The sequence below is a fragment of the Gymnodraco acuticeps genome, unplaced genomic scaffold (genome assembly GCF_902827175.1).
Source record: "Gymnodraco acuticeps unplaced genomic scaffold, fGymAcu1.1, whole genome shotgun sequence".
NCBI classification, from domain to species: Eukaryota; Metazoa; Chordata; class Actinopteri; order Perciformes; family Bathydraconidae; genus Gymnodraco; species Gymnodraco acuticeps.
In genome coordinates, this window is record NW_022992250.1 from 4,456,934 (window position 1) to 4,482,018 (window position 25,085).

A 25,085-nucleotide genomic window follows, 5' to 3' on the forward strand; every position below is an offset into this window, starting at 1 on the left:
GTGAAGCTTACTTCCGGGTTTTAGGACGCGTCACTGCACCATTTGCATAGACTAGCAACTAGCATTAGCAAGACGTTGATCGCAACTGCGCAGTTGCGATCAACGTCTTGCTAGTGCGTTGCATGATGGTTAGTCATTTTGTCCGACTTGCTCTGTAGGCTCGCCTACACGACACGTTGAAATCTCGCGGGACAAAGACGCCCGCAGCCTTGAGAGCGAGGTTCCTCTCCACGGGCTGCGGAAGCGAAATGCTTGATGGGAAACGACTCGCTGGTATCTCGAGCTGAGCGCTCATTGGTGGTTTTTACCACGTGCTGGTGATGAAACTCTCCAATTGGCTCAGCAAAAGTTTGTTGTTGTTTTGTGTCAGTTTTACGTCGCTACATCCATTCCCATTTTTCATCATTGTTCCACAATGTTTATCATCATTAAATTAATATCTATATATTTTATACTATACTTGCACTGCTTACCGTTTTCATACTTTATATATCTTAGCATATTCATACACACTGTTCATACTGCTCACAGGCTGATATCTAGTGTATTCCTACCCCTCACTGTTTATTCATCATTCAATTCATTCTATATTTTATTCTGTAGATTGTGTACATTACTTTTCACTTTACTGCTTGTTGCACCTGGTTAGAAGCTAAACTGCATTTCGTTGTCTCAGTACCTGTAATATTTGCAATAACAATAAAGTTGAATCTAATCTTGAGCAGGAACAAATGTATTTACTTAGTACATATCTGACATTAACGATTAAACACATGTGTGCATTCTTTATAAATGCAAACCGAGTCAAGCCGACTCCGGAGGTGGCGGTATGCACCTTAAAGTTGTTTGCAATCCGCCGAAGAAGAAGAAGAAGAAGAAGCCGACTCCGAGCTGTCCGACTTCAGGCGAGCTTTTTGAGACCTCCCCTGGCTGCGATCGGCTATTCTCGTCTACTTTCGAGGCAATCCCAGCCGATTGTTGGGTAATCTATGGTAGGGCTAACCCATGCAGTGGTGGGGCTCAAGTCAGTATTTGCATTGTAATTACATACACACTCCCCTTGACAGTGAAACGCCACGCGTGAGGTTTAGATTATTTCCCTGTCTCAATCCAAATTGAACTGTATGAAATAAAAAGGCACATTTGTCTTGTAGTAAATAAAAAGGGCGACCTGGAGCCAATTCTGCAATTTCCCCACAGGTGAAAGAGTTGAGATGCTGAAAACCCAACCCCTGCAGGGGGGTCTGGGGGGCTTCTCCCCCAGGAGATTTTTTGAAATACTAACATAAAATACACATTCTGGTACTCTTTTGAGAAGAAAAATAAATATATTACTACACGACATTTAAAAAAATGAATGCCATTTTAGTTTGTTGTTACTTTGTTCTGAAAGCTGAACCTGCTGCTCCCCACAGAGAGAAGAGGGAAGAGGCTGTGAGTTACTTTACATTGTGGATAAGGGTGGATAGCCCCCATTGTTCTGTGTGTTAAAATGAAAGAAAGCCCACACACCTATCAATCATCAAACCGTGGGGTCTTATTTCATTACGTGTTGATTTCTATCAACACGTAATGTTGTATCGATGTATAGAGATGTACTACAGCAAAAGTATTCTCCGTCGGGACTTCCTGCAACAACACCACGCCGTTATCTTGATTCTGATTGGCCAGAAGACATTATCAAAGATGTTCTATTGAGAAGACGATCACTACGTCACAACAGTTTTCAAAACCGTTTCTAGTCTTCGGTATTCTTGTTTTTTGGCGTGAGAATAGTTTGGGCAGCGTGAGAGCGTGAGATTGAGAGTGAAAGCGTGTGTCACACGCCAGATGCGTGAGAGTTGGCAACCCTGATTTAAGTGTCAAATCTGATTAGTAGGTCTACTCCTTCCACCACTGAAACAAGCATTAATTCACTTACCTGCAAGTTGAGCTCTAACAAGCAACATGTTTTACACGAACCATGTCAGTCTTCAACATTTGGTTTGAACTCTCAGCCCGATTAAAGAAAAGGCTTAAACGTTTTAAACACGCGCATATTTTCCTACCGTAGTAAACTCGTAGTTTTGTTGATGTCCCGGATCAGTTGCCCAGCAACAACTTGAGACCGACCGAGATGCTGGTCGAAAAATATTGCGTTATTTCGTTCAATTAATCCATGTTTTTAGACTGGTTTTGCACGGATTAAAAACACACTACATAGAGGGTATTACTTTTTTCATTTGAGAGATGCTGGTAGGCAGGTTAGCTGTTTCCAAAGCAGACTTTATATCCAGTTGAGCTTAGCAGCTAGTGATGCTTACACCACCAGACATGAGGGTAGCATCAATCTTCTCATCTAATAGGCTACTCAGCAAAGCTAATACGTTTATCTGCCTCACTGATGTATTTTCTCCTCGAGTTTCTTGACCCAAACAGCTTTGCTAATATTTGTATTCAACTGGAGAAGTTATTGGCCACATCTCTGTTTAAGATTGCTTGTTGGGGTTGTTTATACTGCATTCTACAAGATTATTCACACTTTCTACACGTGGCCACGATCCAATGGCTTCACCAGATGCATGACACATGTCATATTCTAATAGAACAATTATGTTCTTGAAAAATATAAAACAGCACAAAGATGATGACGATAAACAATGAACACTGAGGCTGAATATTTCATAGGTTTTATTATTTCTCTGGAAAGCAAGAGTGAGATAAACACCATCCACCACTAGAACATTGGAAAGCTGTGTGACAGGTTGACAGAACATGAGGGAATGATATGCCTCGATGTCAATTTATAAAATAACACAGCAGACGCATTACCATCTATATGAAAATAACAGGCATTCAGGAGCATGTGGGAGCAGTCTCACAATGTAATAAAATAAAAGTGGATGGCCATGGCATGATAGTACACGGTGGTATGTTTGCTCAACACCTTCAGAAAAAACTCTATTGTGTTTCATTATAAAGATAGTTGATCACTTATAGTCAGTCATATAAACATGACAAAGAATGGCCTTCAGAGAGAAATATGACAAAATGTACCTTGAACCAACAATGAAAAGACGGAACAGAACACAAATCCTGGTGTTAATCTCCCATATTAAATTCTTGAGGGAAAGATAAGTCGATTTTTAAGATTATATTTGCTTCTTCAACCCACCAAATAACCTTATTGAGTTACTGAAAACCTGATAGTCTGGGGATTTATCAGGGAAATATTCTATTACAGATCCTCCACCATCTCCATTTTGTGCAGACCAAACCCACATCCGAATGTAAAGTAACTGTGTTCTTGTTAAGCGAAGTTGTAAGGTCCCATCGGTTTAGGATAATTCCTTAGGTCACATTCAGCAGGAAAAAGGTTCAAACTATGAACATCTTTGTATCTGTGAAACCTAACACCATGTGCATCTAGCAAATGATACAGTACAGAAACATGAATAATGAAACATACATAGGCTATATGTTTGAGTCAGTGTTTTATGGCTTACCCATTTTGTGGCAACATTTCCTGATGCCTTTTAACCTTTAACAAATCATTCACTGCTGAATGTGCCTGTATGTCTTTGGGAGCGAGTGAAAGTGACTTTAATTAACCAGATAAATCAGAGAGTCTCCGATGTCAACAGTCAGGCTATTGTCAACGAGAGTGACCTTTTTCTCATGCAGATTGACATTGAACACTGATTTGTTGGAGACGGGCAGCTTGCCCTGCTCCTCTCGTCCCAGGATGGGCACCTGGCGGGGACCCTGCACCGGATCCTCGTACCTCATCAACTTGACTCTGGACAGGTCTGTTGGAGGGGAGAGGGCCAAAGTGAGACACATGGGAGGGAGGAAATTAGTTCGCAGAATGTTGAAGTTGAGCAGGGGAATTGATTTTATAATAAGAGCAGAGAGAGATTTTCTTTTCAAATTTGCCAGAATCATATTGCGTTACAAGAATGTGACGAATGTAAGGACAGACGGTCTGATAACCCCAAATCATAATTCCTACAGCCACCACTTTCGCCTGAGGCACTTTCACTTCATCAGGCAGTACAGACTAGTGTTGCACGGTGTACCGATACTTGAAAGGTACCGCGGTATCCTGCCGTTAAAAACGTTACGATTCCTCCGTTTCATTAATATCGGTACTTTAAGAATGACGGGGAAAAGTACTCCGGTGAGAAAGCGCTGTTTTAATAAGAGCCGTGTGTGTTCAGCGCTCTGCTTCCACTCCCTGCACTGCAGCCGTGCCTGCAGTCCCTCCCCTCCCTCGTGCGCGCTAGCTGCCAGAGCATGTGAGAAAGCGAGAAGCATGGCTGCAAGTGGGAGTGCAACAGCTGCTGCGCCTTGGCTTGTTGACAAAAAAGACGCCAGAAGCAAAAAACAAAAAAGTTGTTTATAGATGATGCTTAATTGTATTTAATACAAATTATAGTCATTTTATTTATTGTTCTCATTGTTTAAAAGTTTGTGTTATGGTTCTGGTGTGAAATAATGCACAATAATTACATTTAAGACTGTTTCCCTTTTTTTTAAGAAAAGTATCGAAAAATAATCGGAATCGCAATTCTTGACTTGGTATCGGTATCGAAACCAAAATGTTGGTATCGTGACAACACTAGTACAGACACAAAAGGAACTGATTCAATGTATTTAATAGTGTTCTTCTGGCCCTCTCTAGTTGTTATGCAGATAGTTCCAAACCATCGTCTATGAATTTCTGCTGTATATCCTTTCATCGTACTAACCTTTGATGAGTCTGTTGACCTTGGCTAGCCTGCGGATGATGCTGTCTCCACTGTCGCCCTGCCGGATTTCAACCTTTGTAGAAAACTGTCCGTTGAATGGCTGAGGGTTGACCAGGGACACACACACTCCAGGCTGTGGAAATGGAGGCAAGACGTATTCATGAAACACACATTGTCGATTTGAGGCAAAAAGAAAACATTTTACACACACACACACACACACACACACACACACACACACACACACACACACACACACACACACACACACCACACACACACACACACACACACACACACACACACACACACACACACACACACACACACACACACACACACACCCACACACACACACACACACACACACACACACACACACACACACACACACACACACACACACACACACACACACACACACACACACACACACACACACACACACACACACACACACACACACACACACACACACACACACACACACACACGACTAAAAGGATGTGTTCATGTTCTCACAACTGCATCCTTCTTTGAGAAACGCCAGCACAGCTTATAGCATTTACCTCTGATCTGAAAACACTGAATGGTTTCCCTGGGCAACAGTCCTCCTTCACTTTGTCGTCACCCTCGGTTGCAAACAAGACGTCGATCTGTTCCAACTTTAGAGGATATGAAAAAGAGGGATTATCAGCTAATCAGTCCACCACCAGAGTGTGTATACAGGTGTGTTTGATATGCACACTCAGAGGGCTGTTAGCCAGACCCCTGCATAGATCAGAGAAGTAACACCTGGTTTTAAACTGAATTGTTGCATTTTCGGTATTGGGGATGCAAAAAAAAAACAAATAGCCCAGAAAACTTTCAAAACAACACAAACCACTGGTTATCCAACAGCTACTTTTAAACCCATTTGTTTCAGAAATTATAGATGAATTATCACAGTGGTAGTCCTTAGTAAGTAACACCCCCTTTTACATCCTACATGATTTCTCTATATTTGTCTTTCTGTGTGGCAGCTTATCTTTAGTAGTTATCTGGCTTCACAAAAGTATCCTAGAGACTTGGCTTTTACTTATCGACCATCCAAAGTCTTTGTGCAGACAAAAGTATAAAGGGCTTTCCTGACTGACAACTGAGCTCAGATTTGTCTCAACCTACTTTTGCAGAAGTGGTAAAACTTGGCTTTAAAGCTGAGATATTTTTGAGGGAATCGAAATGCTGCACCTGCAAGTGACAGCTTGAGATTGTAAACACAAACAAAACCTGCTAAAGAGAACTTCTTCTGTTTACTACTCAGTTTTGAGAGAATAGTTAAATATATTAAACCGCTAGGGCTGACTTCAGCTAAATTCGTTTTTTTAAGGGCAGTTTCAGGTAGCAATTCATACCTCTAGAGAATTGGTTAAGTAGACCAGATTTTCCATCACAACTGTCCGCTCATCAAACTCCAGCTCCAGATCCAAGACCCTGGGCCCGTTCTTCTCCAGGTTCTCCTAAAGAACACAAAGCAGAACCAAAATCATCAGATGAACCCAACAATAAAAGCATGACTAATGGACCGTTTGTATGGGAACAAAGTCAAATCAATCAATGTGTAAAATGGCGAACAAGAACAGTGATACAAAGAAATACAGATGCTCTACCTAGCTGTTGTTGACACAACAAATGATGAACCTGGCAAATAAACAAAAGGAAAAAGCTGAGACAACCTGTAAAATGTGTCTTTTGTACTCTTTCAATCAATAAAAACATTGACTACGAAGACCAAGTGTTCTAGATATTTCTTTGAAAAAGCAATATAACACTGTTGTTCAAACAGCATTGGCTACAGTCTTGCACAAAGAAGAAGAATAACAAAACAAAACATATTTAAAGATGCAGACTCCAATCTTCCAACAGAATGACCAGAACAGGCTTTGGACCAATCAGAAGAAGAGCTGTGCACCAAACAACAAATAAGCCATCTTATGTACAACTTGAATAACTCATAGAAACAAAAGAAAACAAAATAGAAAATGCAGTGATTTATTGTCCATGTTAGAGGTATAGAAGGTTAGAGAAGGGACTGGATGTGCCTTTACACAGACACACAAACACTTCTCAACTGTCTGCCCTACTTCCTCCAGGTTTACCTTGATCATGGCTACAAAAGGCATGGCTTTCTTCATGTATTTCTTCAGTTCAGGAAGGGCTCCCAACTCGGTCGCTATCACTTTGTTGTCTGGAAGAGCCCCCTTGTTGTCCTGGAAAGACACGAAGAAAGAAAAAACAAAGACAGGTAAGACAGGAACACAGGCCAGGAGAGGTATACTGGGAAACTGCACAGCATTACCCCCATGATCATTTAAAGAGGCGGGTGGGTATTTCAGGGCATCACTACACTACGGACCCCTGTGCCTTTGCATACAACATACGTAAAAGACTGCCGCTGTGTGTGAATGTCGTGCATTAGTGTGTCACCTTGTAGTGCTTGCCAAGCAGGGATAAAGCGCTGTGCTGCCACGGTGGGTAGCTCTTGGCCACGTAGATGTTGCAGTGGGAGGGCTTGGCTGGAGGCTTTGTGTCACCTTTCTGTTGGGAGGAAAAAACAGCAACAGAAAAAAAGAGGACATTTTTAGAATGATCCATGTATCTACAGCAAGGTACATAAGATGATTTTTGTTGGAGAATTATGGTCACATGACATCTGACTGCTTCAGCCAGAGGGGTCAAGGTTATAGAAACATTTTCCAAAAGAAATGTCTCTGCTTCCTTAACAGATAGGTACAAAAACAGGGTTTCGGAATAATAAAAAGACAGCCTCTTTCCTCGATTATCCTTCAATCTTGCCTCCATGGCAACAAAACATTTACAGCAAATCAATAACAGCAATCTGGAAGCGAGACATATCGGCTTCTCAAAGCTTGTCAATACATGTTTTGTTTATCTCCAAGCTGCCTACAGCCACTTATCCAAGTTCAAAACTGTAATCAAACAATAGATTGATTTTCCTGCTGTGAACAAAAGACAGACTTGAGTCTTCAAGTGTATTTTAAAGGATAGTCAAGTCAATATTATTATTGTTTTATCACTAAAGCATCGAGATGCAGGACGCGTAAAAAGATGGGGACAACATCGATAATCTACAAATGCTACTTCTGAACTGTGGAGCATAAACCAATACATATGTGATTTCTACATATTGTGTATGCATGACTAACACAGGGGCAGTGAAATTGTATTGGAAACAAAAATATATATATATATATTAGCAGAGTTAAAGTTGACCTCTTTTGGCACAGTTTGTAATAAGGTCAGGGTTTCCCACACATAGACTTTACTCGGGTGGGCCGCCCAGGTATATTAACGTCCGCCAAAGCATGTAGCGCGATCCATCTAGGTTTAATCTTCCCCCCCCCCCCCCGTCGATGAGCATGTGCCATCAGCGCCCCCCTTTGATGAGCGTGCTCCACTAGCACACCCCCACCGTTCTCGGCTACCACCACAAGTATATTTCAGATCTGTGGGAAACACTGAAGGTAACTCTTTTATAGTAGCTTTTTTAAATTCCAGTTCCAAGCAGATACATGTATAGTATTTGTATTATCCAAGTAAAGTAAATAGTGCCGTGTTCTTTCTTTATAAGCAAATAATTACTAAGTCAGTTAATTGTGTATTCAAACTGCAACAAAGCTTGAGCTTTAGCTCTTGGTATTAGATTGTCTAATTATTTCTGAACCTTAATAGATGAGATAAATGGCTTGAATTGATTGAGAATCAATACTCAAATTGTTTACAGTTAGGGGTGATGAAATGCTATTAAACCTAAATCTACTTTTGGATGCCTGATATTATTAAGCTTCTCATTGGGCTGTTTTCTGTTATTTTCTGCCTCATTGTGCTCTTCATTAAACAGCCATGAATCTGTTAAACAACACCTAAGGGAGAAAAGACTCTTGCTACGACGCTGCCTCCGATTTAATTATCAAACTCGATACACTCCGACAAGAAATAGATTTTATAAAAACTATTAAAGAAAAAAGCAATCAATGCTGAAATCAATATTAAGTTCCCCAAATGACTTAAAAAGGCATTATTAGCAGTGAATGCAGTGAAGCGTGTGAAACAACAGAGACGTCTCTTACTTTGCTTTTGGGCGGCTGAAGGTACGCTTTGAGTCTCAGTCGGAGGTCGTGTGCGGTCTCCATCAGGTACTGAGAGGAGCGGATCAGAATCTCGTCTACTGGACCCGCCGCGGGCCATAACGCCTTCATCAGAGAACCCGTCTATAAAGGGAAACAGAGAGAAGAAAGAAGGGATGAGGATGAGAAAAGGGATAACAAGTGCATTAGTGTCACATAAAATAACAAAACCAGACACATGTGGAGAAATGCCCGACTGTTTCGTGACACCATGTCCACTGATTGCCTCTTAGCTCTTTAGAAAGCGAGGCTGAATACATGATTGGAGTGAACACTGGTTGTAGGGCTTTTGTTGCTAAGCGACAACCAAAAAAAAAACGACTCCAGAGCAGCAGCACTCTTTTATATTCATACATTTGAATGTTAAAAATATTCTCTACTCTCTGTGCTGTTGGGATCGTACAGCAGTTTGTGTGCCACCAACAGAAGGAATGTGTGTGTGTGTGTGTGTGTGTGTGTGTGTGTGTGTGTGAGCAGCAATTTCACACGAGTAAAGAGCAGCGGGAAAAGCACTTCCGCAGACCTACATGAATATTATCTTAGCCCGTTGATCCCAGGTGTATTGAGGAAAATAAAAAACACGGGAAGATCAAATGTTTCTTTCATAAAGTAGTTCTGTTTTACCTCCGCGTATAAAAAGGGATATAAACATAAAAGACTTGGGGACTTGAGGATGAAGGGCACATTTGAACCCGTAATCAGCCGAAACCCACGTTATAATGTCAAATCCAGTTTTTCCTCACCTTGCCAAGCAGACCCCAAGTGTATTCACACAGGTGGGGGCAGATGGGGGCCAGCAGCAGAGTTTGTTTCTCTATGAACTGGAAGACAAGGTCTCTGTGCATGCCTTCGATAGCCAGCTCACGATACTTATCTTTGGCAGCCTGTAAACATTCACAAAAACAGTTGATGTTATTATGGGATCTCCAAACTCTCCCAGACACAATCTTCAATCCAGTGAATTCCCCTCAGAATGACATTTGAATCCTCACGCATGTTACGCTCCATCTCCTGCGGTATTCATAATAACGTCATAAAAGGCTTACGGAGGATTAAAATCATCCTCGTCTTTAAAGACATAAAGATGATTAAGTGTCGTTTCATAATGGACATTTTATTCACCTGGTACTCAAAGAAGCCACACTTCAGAGCCTCCTTGTACATCATCCTGTCGTAGTGCTGCTCTGTCTTCAGGATGCCTGCATTCATCTCGCTGGACACACAGGACACAAAATCATTGCAATCAGTCTGCGAAGCCAGTTCACTCGGCAGCACCAGAAGGACCACGGTCAGAAAGGCCAGGGTTTTACGAGGGAACCATAGAAACTCTGAAGGACTGGCTCACTTTGCTCGCTGCATACCTCGTTTTAGAAGAAAATCACTTCGACAATGATCACAAAATCACACTGCAATGCAACATTTATCTAAATTAGAGATGCACGATGTAACTATGACACTAGATATTAGCTTAGATGTTAGATACAGTAATATTGCAGTGTTTTTCTCTTTTCTTGTTTTAAAGACTACATTACAGTAAACTCAAAATACTGTATAGCTGCCCATTATTTGCCACTGTCATTATATCCACAAAATGTATGATAATTCATAAAAAATCTTATGCGCTCATAATAATTTAGCTCCAATTGTCACAATACAAAATGTGTGTTGATTGAATATTAAACAACTATTTAAACGAGGTATTAGGCTCTTTATGGTTCTAATTCCAGACATGAATTTTAAGGTTTTGGTTTAATCAATGTGAACATTTGCATTTTCCTTAAGGAAAACCCACTGTCTCAACAATAAATGTAATAATAAGACAAGTAAAAATAAATAATTATTTCATGATCAAACTTATCTTAATAATTTCAACCCAAGCTTCTAATTTCTAGTCCTAAATCTACGGACATGGCAAAGACCCCATTGTTGCTGAGATTCGTTTTTAAAGATGAATTCTAATTCCTATCTCCTTGATGTCAATTCCAATGTATAAGGCCTTGCTGAAAGTGATAATAATAATAATAGTAATTTAAAAGCTATACTGAATATCTCGGTACATACAATACAACCCTATCTAAATGACTCTCTGCATGTACCTGGCAAAGACCCGGTCGTTGAAGGTGTCTGCGGGTCCTGTCCTCAGGTTGTTCTGGTTGGCGATCATCTCCTTCACCCACTCCACCCAGGTGTAGAGGCGCAGGATGCCGGCGTCAGCCATGGTCTCCACGAAGTTGGCGTCCTCCACCGTGTCCCCGGCATCAGCTAGAGCCAGACGCATACCTGGGAGAGGAAACGCATAGGTGTGTTTAAATAGCAGACAGAACACATGCAATATAATCAGTGACGTGGTTTTTTCCCCCCTATGTTTCAGAGCTAAACAAACGGTATGATTAATGCCTCTGTCTCACCACCACCTGTGTAACTATGCGAGTCCCCTTAATCTTAGGTTGCATAATAAAACACTGAACAGAGCACCGGTTTTCTTTTCCTCCAAAAATACCTTGACAATAAGGTGAAGTTCAGAACATTTGTGGAAAATTCTATAGTCTGAGAAAACTTGAAATACCCAGCAGACATCACTCAGAGCTCTAAGACAGGAAGTCTACCTAATTCAACTATCTGCTGTCAGAACTTTCTTTTACTCCCACAGCAGGGGCGGCTTCTAGAGACGCAGCAGACACATCTATATATTATTCAGCTTGTTCAAAACACAACAAACTGTGGCCAGAAATATTAAATAAACATCCAATCCAAAAAAAGTACAACTGGACCAACCCTGAGGTAAACTAAGGGCAGGAGGTGTGCCAGGGTTCAGATAACTTTAACGTAAAAATACACTCAAACAGAACAAACCTTTAGAGATGAACCATAAAAACATCTCTTATGTATCATTATTATTATTATGTATGCCTTACAGGACTGACAACACATAAGACTTTTGATATGAAACACATTTTCATAGACATATCCTTTACATCATGACTCATTGTTGGGCTCACGACTCCTTTGTGAGAATCTGTCTTGCTCTCATGTTCCTATAAATATTTCATTTAGAGTCTATACTTTTCTTCTTTCTTATGTTTCCAGTGGTCTGTGGAGAGACGATCGGGGGTACGAACTATCTGGAATGGCGATTATGGAATAAAAACTCATGATTGATTGGAGAATTTCTAGTGCAAAAATGTCGAAAAGCTGCAGGGCAACACAACTGATGGGAAGACCAGGTTGAATATTCACTGCTTTACTGATTACTTAGATTTCAACATACATTATACATACATAAACAAACTCATTACTTACAGTGCATGGAAGTGATCTGATGTATAGAAAACCTCAAAGCACTCAATAACAACACCTCAGCTAACTTTCATTTTGTAATCATCTTCAACGCGAGATATACTATGCTTAGTATAATCAAGTGTAATGGCCCGTGTATTACGAAGACGCATAATAATCCTTTTTAAAACGTACACTGATGTGTTTGGGCTGCAGTGTTGCAATGAAACATGACAGAGATAAAAGAGTAAACAATCCCAAAGAGCAGACGGGACGAAGATAAATCAAAAAGAAAGTGTGTGTACCGTCTGCTGAGAACTTATCAATGGCTTGGCAGAGTGTGAGGAAGTTTCCAGTTGATTTGGACATCTGGCGAAAAGGAAAACAGATGTTAGCAGACAGAATCTTTCAGGCGCGTCCGCCCACACAAGTTCATTACAAAGCTAGGTGGAATAAATCCGACGAGTCACAGTCTGCCTGTATTCAAATCAACAAAAGAGAAAAATCAAGTGCAAATCAACGGCACATACAGTAATTAAAATACTCAACAGCATCAAACACTAGTTAATTACTGGCGTGTAGGAAGAAAAGTGTTTAAATACAAAGGTTTACGGCAAATTGTAATGATGGAAACATTGTTATTTCATGTTTTAACAACCCAGACAAAATGACACATCAGATGAAACCAGAGCTTTCCTCCTGAGAAACTAAGATATAAATGTTAGAGAGTCATATCAATTTATAGAGATGAATATTTCCCAACATGAATATTTGACACACCTTTTCAGAGTTGAGGAGGAGATGTCCGTTGGCTCTGACCGCCTGTGGCCACTTCCCACTGTAGACAGGAGGAAATGTGCTCATCTTCACCATCATCACCATCAATACAATCAAGTTAACCCTACTTCATGACTTACTTAAAAAAATGCATGTAATACTTGAATAGAGAAATTCTCTTAATAATAATCTTATACCATTTCCACAGCTTAACAAATGCACATTCAGGCAGGCAATACGTTTAAAATCCTTATTATGATATCAATTAATTACTATTATTATTAATTAAGGACACATTTTCCATTATATACACACATCTCTATACAACCATATGCAAAAATGCATATACGATGTTCAAATAAATGGTTGATCCATCAAATAATACTTCTCATAGAAGTTCAAACTACATTTTTTTTTTAACAAATGAATGTAAAATGACCGGATTTAAACAGTCCATAACATTTGTAGCAAATCTCAGCTAAGTGTACTGTTTGTTTTTTAAACTCATGAAATCACAATCCTGCTGGGAAAAACATGTACAATTTCACTTCAAGATCTTATACCATCTGAATTCTATAAATGTTATTACATGCAGTGAATCTTGCCCATAATCTCTCAGTACTGGACGATCAAGTGGGCGACCTCACCTGTCTTTGGGCCACATGGCCACGTGGTTGTACAGGTAGTAGGACAGGTGGTTGGGCACCAAGTCTTTGCCGGACACACGGACGTCCACAGGGTACCAATACTCAAACTCCCTCCTCAGCTTCTGCAGACACTCTTTAGGGATGTCTGTCTTTGGGAAAGGAGATGTCTTGAAGAAGATAAAGTCCCACACCTCTCTGGTCATCTGCCCCGGCCTGTAAAAGAGAAAGAAAGGAGAAAATAATGATTAAGCCAGGGTAGAGCAAGGGCTGTATCGGGTTGAAACAAGGCGAAGAGAAGTCATTAAATGCAGTGTTTCAGTTCTCTTTGCAGTTTTATCTTAGACCTAGGAAAGAGATTTGAGGACACTTAAATTAAACATTAAGCTACGAATTGATTTTTTTCCTGTAATAGAGCAAATATATTTATTTAATTTCATGGATGAATACCGGGCGACAAATTGACTTTGTCTAAATTTGAAAAGATTACATTTAGTTATTAAATTGCAGTTGTTTTTCCCTCAGGTGAACAAAATCCATGCTTGTTTGGAGGCAGAAAAGCAAGGACGGGAGAAGGAGAGGAGACAGAGTGAATCAGTTAAGGCTTAATCTGTGTTTACTCGAGTGTGCAGGTGTGTGTGTGTGTGTGTGTGTCCGTACTTGATGCCCAATGGTGAGGCTCCTTGTCCGTTGAGCACGCCTCCCTGGAGGAGGTGGGCTACAGTGTAGTAAGCCATGTAGATGGTGGAGTCTGATAGTGACTCAATCAGCCACTGCTTGTCCCAAGGCAGCCGCGTTCCTATGGTAACCAGGAGGCAGGCACACATACACGCGCAAGCATCAATCCAAAAACAAAGAAATACATGCACACAAACATGGGAGAGAAAGCAAAAAGACAGAAACAATAAGTATTTAGAAAAACAATTGTTGTCTCCTCTGAGCTGAAACAATCTTTTGTTGCGTTTTCCATCTTGTCAAGCTGGCTCCATTCTGGTGCCAAGAACAACACAAAGGAATAAGTCCTGGGCTTCATTGTGTAATCCTTGGCAAACAAGCCGAGTTGTACATATTTTATTGTCAAAAACTCAGCCGGACCACAAGTGTCTGACCTGCTGCTTTGACAGACTCAAGCAACTCATTGTTTTCACTCAGTGATTTGTGGATTTTCCTCAAATTCTAATTTTGGTCATTGTTAGGCGTGTGTGCGGGGTGGGGAGGGTAACATACTCAATTCGCCTCAAATGCAGTAAGCTCTCACTGAAATCAGACAGTGAGTTCTTATTGGTATGTTTTAGTTGCATTCTATGGTTAAAAACCCATTCATTAATGTCCACAAGCAGTAACTACTAAATCAAGATGTTAATTTGTTTACTCTTGACTTGTGCACACATTTTTCATTCATTTGTATATGATTTCAGAAATATAAAACATAATTCATAGTATTGACACACATTAATAAACAGATATTGGTAGGCATCAAGAGTCGATTTACACAGTTTATAAACTCTGTGACTGGGATACGGTGTGACTATGGCTCATGGGTTCTACCTATGCTTTTTCTGTGATTTCCTACTTGAAAACCGACTTCATTTACATCCTCACTTTTGAGCTTAAAGTGTTTCAATTATCTTTGTCGAGGACAACAGCAAAAAACCTAAAGTATATTATGCTTGCACAAAGAGGTGAACAAAGTCTCCACAACCACCACCTTGGTCAGGTATTCTTGTTGGTGAAACGTTGTGCTTCATATTCTTAAAATATTATTGGAGATTTGTAAAGTAGAAGTCAACCACAGGCCTAGACACTGGCATGTACCGTATGCCAGATGGCTCTTAATCATTTTAATCTGCATTTATTCCTGTCTGAACAGAGAGGGAGGCTGTTGCTAGGTGCATTATCATCAGTCCTCTGTCTCCATCTATAGACCACAAATGTAAATGAGAGAAAACATCTTTAAATGTTGTTCATCTCTGGCGGAGTGTCTTTAAATCTCAAAACAAGACTAAGCAATATTAGCATTCATAGAGTTCTATAAGTCTCCTATATTAACAGTTACTGCAGACCTGAAACAAAACACACACACACACACACACCAAGTCCGTAGGTACGAGAGCAGGCGTGCTCCTGCAGCCAGGCCAGCGTCGCCTCAAAGTTTCTCCTGGTCTCATCACAAAATCTGTAAATATTTGTGCAAAAAACAGATCATTAAATCAGAGGAAGATGATGATATAAACTTTGGCATGATAACATTTGTTTCCAGCTTAAGGTCATAGTCAATAATATCTCAAACAATTCTACTTGATCATTTAGACGAGAGAACAGGAAAGCACTGCAGAAAGCTAGATGTGTCTTACGTCTCCAGAGACTTGAGGGCTTCATTTGCCTGCTGCTTCCACTCTGCATCCCCATAGTCCAAATACCTGAGACACACATATAACATTAGCATGCACATAAGTTTGTCTTCCAGAATGAATCCATTCAACCTCACAAGAAAAACAATCTTTATATCCATTTATATTCCCTGGGTTCTAGAACACTGCCATGCCGCTTCAGATCCATTTATGTCCAAAGTCCTTATTGTTACAAATCAAACACACACTAGATTTATAGTATAATATTTAGTGAGCAGAATCCACTCACCACTGGTCGCAGTGAGCCACCACGCATACATCGGCTGAACGCGACATGACCTGTTTTTCCGGCTCCATGTAGATCATGGCCTCACCCTGTGATACATTGATAGAGAGCCAACATCATTACTGGCTAATATAGATGAAACATCCATCACACATGGCATATAGTGAACTCTAACATAGTCTGTAGCAGTTCACGGACAAAGAGAACACCAAACAGAAATCGTTTGAAGTTCTTGTACCACATCTATTTTGGATATACTTGATTTTTAACTTGTCCTTTATGTATTAGAATCAAATAATGTCTTACCCTCTCAACCATCATCTTCTGGATGGGTTTTTTGACATCCTGGACCTTCTGCCCTTTGTAGCCATCAACCAGCATGATCTGAGACAGGAAGTCATTCATCAAAACGTTTCATTCACACTGAATTCCTTCACAATTCTGACAACAATAAGTAGGTCACGTCTCCTGCAGTGCATTCGACAGTCACAAACAATCCTAAACTGCTCAGTGCGATGACACATATGTGACCTGCTCCATCGAAATCAGTCGCATTGACCCAAAGACACATTTTGAGTTGTATACACTGTTGGAAAGAGGATATTCCTACCTTTCTAATGATATCAGGATTGTTGTTCTACTCCAAATATTAAGCTAAATATGTCACATTATATAATGACTGTCACCGAGTCCTCATTTTGAGAAAAAGGCCTTCAAAGTTTCCTCTTCTCTGGAATCCATCGATCTGATTATTAGTGGAGCAAATGATCAAAATACTATGGAGGGAAGATATTTTCGTTTGGAGGGGAAGCTCATGAGTGTGTGTGTATACCATAAGTGTATACGTGTGTGGGTGTGTGTTTGTGTAATTTTGCGTTTGTGTGTATTGTGTTTGTTTCCCGGGGAAAACCCTCACGAGAAACACCGGCTGTTGTTATGCCTGCTGTGACGTTAAGTTACTCCGTTCAAAGTTGTATTTATCATCTGAATTTGACGAAACAAGTTTAATATTCTGAAAGCCAAGACTTTGTTTAATTTAAATCAGATGAAAACAAACTGTAACGGACCCTGCCGTGTTATCTATGATTACTATACTCTTACATTCATAATTTCAGCCGGAGGGAGGGGGGGCGGCGATGCGGAAGAGCAGATTGCGAGTGAGAGGTGCCTGTCTTCGTCCCTTTACAAGCTTCAAAAATGTATTTATCGTGTGATTTTGGAAATAAAAGTTTCATATTCTGAAAGCCAAGACTTTGTTTGTTTAAAATCAAACAAAACACCCGAACCCCGAAAAAATAGTTTTTTACGTAAATCCACGTTTATTTTGAAATGAGCCGTTGCGACTTCCGACTGATTTCGATAGAGCGGGTCACATATTCACTTTACACATAATATGCAATGTGTTCTGCTAGATGTGCTATCGAGTGGCTCCATGCAGTGCTTTCATTTGAATTCTTATTTCTTTTCAAAGTGCAATCAGTTGACAGTGAAGGGAGCTGAATGTGAACAATTTTACAAGACTCATGTCATAATGTTGTGACAGGGGAAAATAAAAAGCTTAAAAATTCCTCGTCTCTGTTAGCGAGTCATGTTGTACACATCCAGCTTTCTGTTACGAACCGTTTTCCCAATAGTAGACAGAATCAAACTGTCAAGGGGCCACACAGCAATAGCCAGTGCATTCATAATTTAGTCTAGCCTTAAGGTGTAACTCAATTGGCTTGTGTCTCGGACATACATCGAACAAGCTTCAAAACTAAACTTTAATCCACTAAGGGGTTGCGTTTTGCTGACCTGTGCACTTGTTTTTTCATTTATTAGAAACCGAACCGACTCACCCCTTCGTAGAATCCCTTCAGGTAGACTTTCTCTTTGGCCTCAGCCAGCTTCTCCTTGTCATTCTGGCTCTGGATCTTCAGCTCATCACACACCAGAGGAGCGGAGAGGTTCCCATAGCCTGGGATATCAATGATGGGGACCTAACATTTGCACAGACACACACATTAAGGCTCCATTCTGAAACTTGGACTGAATTTAACTTTTACTTAAATTGGTGTGTTCAATTCTGACTCGATTCAAACAGACTAGCGGGTCAGCTTACCGGCTCAAAAGGCAACACCATCTTGTCCTCAATTCCATACTTCTCCCGTAGAGCCTGTTGTAAATTAAACATTAAGAGACACATCATAAAAATGCAAAAGTCAGTGACAATAGATGTGTCACTAATCAAATTTCTCTCTTAACAACCGTGGGTTTAGTAAACCTAAAAAAGGCGGAAAAACATTTCTAAAACTTAATTTCAAAACTGCACTTTAAGTTTCAGAGATTTCCTTTATTTCCCGGCAGACTTTATTTGAGGAGAAAAGGCTTCCTGAATAGCAGCATTCATGTTAACTATCTGTAACCTTTACCTGTTTTTTCTTGAGGTCTCTGAGAGCAGCGATGTCATCAGGAGCATCAGAAGGCACACTGGTAACTATCCCTGTACCTGAGGAAAACACAGAGCAGCCAAAAGGTAACGAAATGTATTCATGCACACACAGATCATGTGTTTCTCATTGAAATGTGCATTATATACATTCAATGCTATTGTTTCCATGCTATCATACTGGAGTAACTAACTAACTGTGAAAAGGGCGAGCACAAATATGCGTGATCTGGAAACTGATAAATGTCACAGGTCGGGTTTGATTCCCCCTCTCTCAAAGCTCTCCACAACCCTTCAAAACCGCGATGACACACTCGACACAAGAGATTTGTTTTTATTGAAATTCTGACATTTGACTTTCTAATTAAGGCTGTTGAGAAAGAAATCCTCAACACACAGGAACACGCTGATGAACTACTCCCCTCGAGCAACAGGTCAGAAAATAGATAGGACAGACTTCTAAAAGAACAAAAGGCACTGGGACCAATTACAACATTTTATACGTTAACAAATGATCTGCCTCAGGCAAAAATAAACAGCCATTATTTCTATTCATCGACATCACAGTACATCACTTTGTAGATGATAGGGTGACCTTGGCCTGCTGTTTAGAGGATTCCCAGTATTTCTGCACAAACTTCCACAAGAGGAAGGAGGAAAAGGGATAAAGCTCAGCGCAGATTCTCTGCAGGAAGTAATACCTGAAGCATAAGGGCCACATCATTTATCTTTATTTGAAACACACGGATAAAAAGACATCCACAGAAAGAAACCTTTTGAAAACGATGACGCTTAAACCAATGTGAGAAATGTCTGCATGTATCACTGCGACTTTTTCAAAGTGTTTGACTCATACCTTTGTCCTCCTTGATGGTGAGCATGGGCAGAGCGTAGATGATCTTATAGGAGGTCAGAGGAGCGCTCAGGGCACAGCCAAGGACATCCTAGAAAGAAACAAAACGATGCAGAACCTGATTTGATCTACTCTTTCACATAGGCATAGGCACCCTACCTGATCCTGTTAGGATAGACTGACTTACATATTTGTGGGTAAAAAGAAAAAGGCAGAGCAGAAGTAATCAAGTCGATTGCACCATAGCTAGGAAACCTTGATAATCAAACTGTCTTTACACTTCTAATTGACCTCTAAGACTTGATGGGTTCAATCCCTGATATGAAATAGAACTGACTGTATCTTTAGCTCAAGAAAAACACAGACAACGTTCGTACCTGTCCCAGGATTTCCATGGCCACTGGCACCACTCCATTCTCTTTGGTGAAGCCCTGGTAGGACATGTTCCTGGCAGATCTACTGGTGCCGATGAAGATGTCTCCGTTGGTTGTCTCGAAGGCGACGTACTTCATGTCGGGCCTCACCCAGCAGTTGGTCTGACCGAACATGGTCTCTGGTCTCAGAGTGGCGGCCACCAGAAAGATGTTTTTGCCTTTCATGGCGCTGTGAGAAAGACGGCTTGAGACCTTTAGTTGTGTCTCAATTTAAAAGTTAGTAGTACAGTGTTTATCAAGATGAGAATTACACTTACGTGTATATGCAAAACTGTCTGTGGTGTGGTAGTGACCATCCTTTACAAAATGTTGGCATTATAGTGTGTTCAGTGTATGTATTTCTTTACCTGCTATAGAAGACTTTGGCCTTGAACTTTGCCGGGTACGGTTCTACTATTTTCATCTTGATGAGAGTGTACTCTTGAGGTCCAACTCCCTGCAGGCGAAGACAAATGTTACTTGGGGGAAAAACAAATGACAGCTCTCAGATAATGTCAGTTCAAATCAAGAGACCCTTTTAAAGGATTTGTTTGTTTTTACTTTTGGTGCTGACATTATGAAACATTTTTTTATTTATTAAATAGACTACGTGGAATTTGTTTTACATCACTATGAAACTGCTCAATTGTAAGAAATGGTAAATCAAACCAACTCTATGTTTTTGATGTGAGGTATGTGACTTGGCATCAAAAGAAGAATCATTTCAAAATGTATTTCTTTTTGAGAAACCATTCCTTTGTAATGTTTCCTGTGTTATTGTTTGTCACAACCAATACATTATTCCACATATCCAGGAAGGTTTACCTCTCCGGTCTGCCTGTCATGGTCCATGCAGGGCTGTCCATCCTTCGGGGAGTAAACGGTATACCTGCAGAGGAGTCGAGGAAAGTCACATTATATATTACAACAACAATCAAAACACAGAATGCCAAAAACAACGAGACTGCCTGAGCCTAAATCCAAACTTTAAAATTAGCTGATGTCTTCACTTTAAATATGAAACATGCTTCTACCCCATGGAAAGATATGACTTTGGTATATGACATTGTTTTCAGGCAAGAGAGTCCAACTTATCTAGATAGCAAAAAAGATAAAGTGTGAGACATTATCATTTTACATAATGGCACTTCCTTACTTGTCTTTATATTACTGAAAGGAAAGTGCTACACACAAGTAACACAGTTACAGACACAACACTGAACCAGACTTTCTCAGGGAAAGTAGAAAGTCTGCGAGTAGATTTGGTAAAATATTTCTTTAAAAAAATATCCAAATTGTAAAGACAATAAACATGGATTGGAGCAGAATAGGGAGATAGAGACGCAGAGCTGTTCAGAGGTTTTCAAAAAAGACTGCTTGTAAGAGCTGCACAAAAAGGAGGAGCTCTTCAAAAAAATGCTGGTGATCAGAAATAAAAACTATATGGACACTCAGCTTAAAGGGGACCTATCATGCAAAATGCACTTTTGTACGTTTGTCTCTATGTGGTGAATGGTCCTTGGTCTGAAAAAGTTTGAGGAACAACACTCTTAACAATCTCACCTTTTGCCAAATTTGATCTTTTTTCTCTCCTTGAGTGTGGTGAACTGCCACCTGACGAAGGAGTCGTAAAAGGGGTTCACATCGGTGGTGATGAATGAACGCCTCCAGTCCACCTGTGAAGTGATAACATGAAACAGAGATTTAAGCACAGTTGAATAAATAACCCGATTTAATCATCCCCATGGCATATATATCTTTTGGTGAATTCTCAAACAAAAATCAGACTATTGACATGTCACTCCAGTGTTTACCTCTTAACACATACAAACAGATTATTTAACCAAATGACATTGCAAGAAGGCTTTAAAGTGTAAAAAAAAAAGTCAAATGAAAGCAGATGTGCTTGTCGTATTTTATTTTATTGCATTACACAGTTGTTAGCTAGAGTTACGTTATATTAGTCACCTTGACTCCCATCTGTTTGAGATCTTTGATAGCCAAAGGAGGGAAGTATTCCAGCCAGTGTTCGGCGTGGGCAAACTTGATAATCTCCTGGTCACTCAGGCCCAAAGACCTCATGATGTCCCATTGGAAAGTGGCAGTTCCGGTTTTGGCCACTGCTTTACTCTAAAAGAGGAATAAAACATTATAATAATGAAAAAGAGTTATGGTTGTCATTTACTAAAACACTGTATTTGTTCCTTCATATGTGAAAACTGTCATCAATCTGCATCCGATCCTGACCTTCTTGCCCTTTGATTTGTCCTTGATGATGAATTCATCGGACACCTCTGGCTTCACCATCTCCTCTTCCTCCTCGTCTGGAAACTGTGGAGGGTTTCCATACACCTCCATCTCTCTCTTCAGCTTGTCTGCACAGGCCTGGTGGATACAATATAGATGTGTGAATACCGGGAGAAAGGAAACGCTAGTGTCTGTGTGAGGGGGTTAAAGGCAGGTATGAATTGATGAATTAATAAAGTGGAAAAACCTAAAAAGCCGAACTGCTACTAGTACTGAAGACCATATCATTTCGTTTTCTACAATTATGAAGGGAAGTACAGACAGAAGAGTGTATTTGGCAACAACTTATGAAAGGTGGGATGTACAGTATATGGTAGGCAATGCTAAAAATGAAAACATTCCATAACTGCAGGTCAATGCCACACACACAGGACTTATTTATTAGACAGGAAAAAAGCCACTAACTTTGATTGGCATTCCTGTGCAGTGCAGCCCGAATGGGAAGAGGCATTTCTTCCCTTTCATGGACTGGTATCCAACAGCAAACTAAGAGAACAAAGTAGAGCATCAATGAGTGAGAGACTAGTGATCATAAGTTGAACATACTGTATGCATATCAAGTATCTTTCATGGATGCCAACTCAAGAAGTACATTTCTTAGTGTTTATCTTCGTCTGTCATTGTATACAAACTTACCTCACACTTTGACAAGCTGAACGTGTGTCCAAGGTGCAATCTGCCATTCATGTAGGGGTAGGGGAAGGTGACAAAGTACTTGGTTTTGCTGTAATAAATGAAAAAAAAGGGTGTTATGTAGTGCTGTAGCGACGCGTCGACTTCAAAATATCGTCGACGACATATTTCCGCGTCGACGCGTCGCTACACACACGTGGGTCACCCAAAGCAACAAGCAGTTCGCAATCGCACTTCAAACACAATGGAGACTGAAACGGCTACCACCTCCTCCTCACAGGATTGCGCACGAAGCCCCCAAACGAAAACATCTCGCCCTAGGTCTTCAAAAGCATGGGAATATTTTAAAGTTAGTCCAAAACGCAAAGATATTTATATATTTATATCTCACTGAGACTGCTGCATAGCCTAGCAGAAGCAGCAGCTAGCTCTGGTGGCTACCATTAGCAGCTAGCATTTGCTCTCCGATTTTTACATAAAATGGAATTATGGATTATAAATTCAATCATTTTTGTATACATAGACGTTAAAAACCTATGGATTAACCGATTCAGCCGCGTTTTTTCTCATTTTATTGCCATTGAACACGTCTTTTGATCAGATTACGGTGGTGAGACGATCTCCCGAGAAGCTCTGTGAAGGTACGTGTTGTGATGACTGTATTTGCTTCCCCTGTCGCGAGTCCGGATCACTCAGTGATGATACTATATACCTACATAATCTGTGGAGTCTCAGCTTTAATCGGATATATTGTATGTGCAGCTACGATAAGTAATAAGGGTACTTTTATCTTGAGATCTGTGCCAATGTCCGTTAGCATTTTTCGCTCAGGGGTCATTTAGATGCTTCTTATGAGACTTGTGTTTTGTTTTGGTAAACATGGTTTGTATCGTCAATTAGCTGAGATTATTTCCGTTAATCTGGTATAAAACATTAATAGGTTCTTAAATATTAAGATCCCCTGAGACACAGTATCGTGAAAAAAAAATTGTTTACATTACGTTTTTTATGAATTGAACAACAGAAAAATAATCGTTAGATTAGTCGACTAATCGATCAAATAATCGCCCGATTAATCGTTTTCAAAATAATCGTTTCCCCCCAGCACTAGTGTTATGTACAAATTGCCATGAACTGGGGAATAAAGCGGAGCAATGAAGGCTCATCCTTGATACGTTAACTGTTCCACGGAAGAGCTTCATCAATACTTGCATGACTTGTTTTTCCAACAGCAACAACAGACATGTCATAACTACTTCCAAACACATTTAAGAACAATAGGTGTTCATATTGTATCAGGAAGAGATCAGTTGAAGGAAGTAACCAGCAAAAACTGCTCTGACATTCCTGGGTATGGTAATCTATGTGAATTGCTTTATTAACAGAGAGTCAACTGCATATTGAGCTATTCCTGGGTAAAGTATGTGAAGTAGAGTAGGGAATTAGTCATATGGTACCTCCTCATAACAACAGATACTCACTTTGTGCTTTCCCCAATTGTTGTCGGTGCATCATTCTCAAATGCCTTCTCCCTCTCCCATTTCTCCTGGATCTCTATCTCAATATTTCTCAAGAAGTCCAACTTCGCTCTTCCTTTTCGCTCCTGGAAACGAACACAATTGATAGTTCATTAGAGAAAAGGCAGAGCAGTAAAACTATTACTTACCTGACAATATAACATAATAGATAATAATTAAAAATAATAACAATAGAAAGTCTGTTCGAGAAGTGTTTAACAAGAAAACAGCTGTTATCTCTGGTCCAGCTGTGTCAGATTTCTCTCAAGTCTATTTCTGCAGTTGGCTCGTCAACTAGCTTATGTTAGCTAACTTAGCTAACAGCTACAGTAAGTTATTGAGACAAAGCGTAACCATTGCCTATAAACCACAGGAAACATTCCTGATATTGAAATGAATTGAACATTAAACATACCGTCATTTTGAACCAAATTGAGAGCAACTGATAACTCTATTGTTTAAACAGAAGAAATAAGAGAGTGTGTAGTTTGACAAGGGAAACCCACGCCACCGGTGCCTGGCTGATGACACACAAGCTTCTCGCATGGTTTTCTGGGAAATGAAGTTCGAAGAAGTTTCAGTAGTCGTGTCGTTAGATATCTAGTGAACTATGCATATATTTTCATGGATAAATTATTCGATTAATTTTGTATATTTGTATACACATACGGTAGGGTCACTGC

General features: G+C 40.2%; 1 protein-coding gene across 1 annotated transcript; it reads right to left on the reverse strand.

Annotated features, from left to right (window-relative positions):
* Window positions 1–2,653: 2,653 nt before the first annotated feature.
* Window positions 2,654–24,977, reverse strand: lars1b (leucyl-tRNA synthetase 1b). Its single transcript, XM_034206454.1, has 32 exons — window positions 24,818–24,977; window positions 24,367–24,488; window positions 22,889–22,976; window positions 22,658–22,738; window positions 22,193–22,330; window positions 21,914–22,075; window positions 21,509–21,621; window positions 20,771–20,834; window positions 20,314–20,402; window positions 19,910–20,135; window positions 19,536–19,623; window positions 18,663–18,739; window positions 18,353–18,406; window positions 18,090–18,230; window positions 16,558–16,635; window positions 16,255–16,340; window positions 15,969–16,034; window positions 15,708–15,790; window positions 14,275–14,413; window positions 13,618–13,830; window positions 12,974–13,031; window positions 12,499–12,562; window positions 11,014–11,197; window positions 10,040–10,130; window positions 9,661–9,801; window positions 8,861–9,001; window positions 7,197–7,307; window positions 6,869–6,979; window positions 6,125–6,229; window positions 5,300–5,395; window positions 4,731–4,863; window positions 2,654–3,788 (listed from the first exon to the last, which is right to left on the reverse strand). The coding sequence occupies exons 1-32, from the start codon at window positions 24,821–24,823 to the stop codon at window positions 3,583–3,585; spliced, it is 3,555 nt and encodes a 1,184-aa protein (XP_034062345.1). The 5' UTR covers window positions 24,824–24,977; the 3' UTR covers window positions 2,654–3,582.
* Window positions 24,978–25,085: the final 108 nt, after the last annotated feature.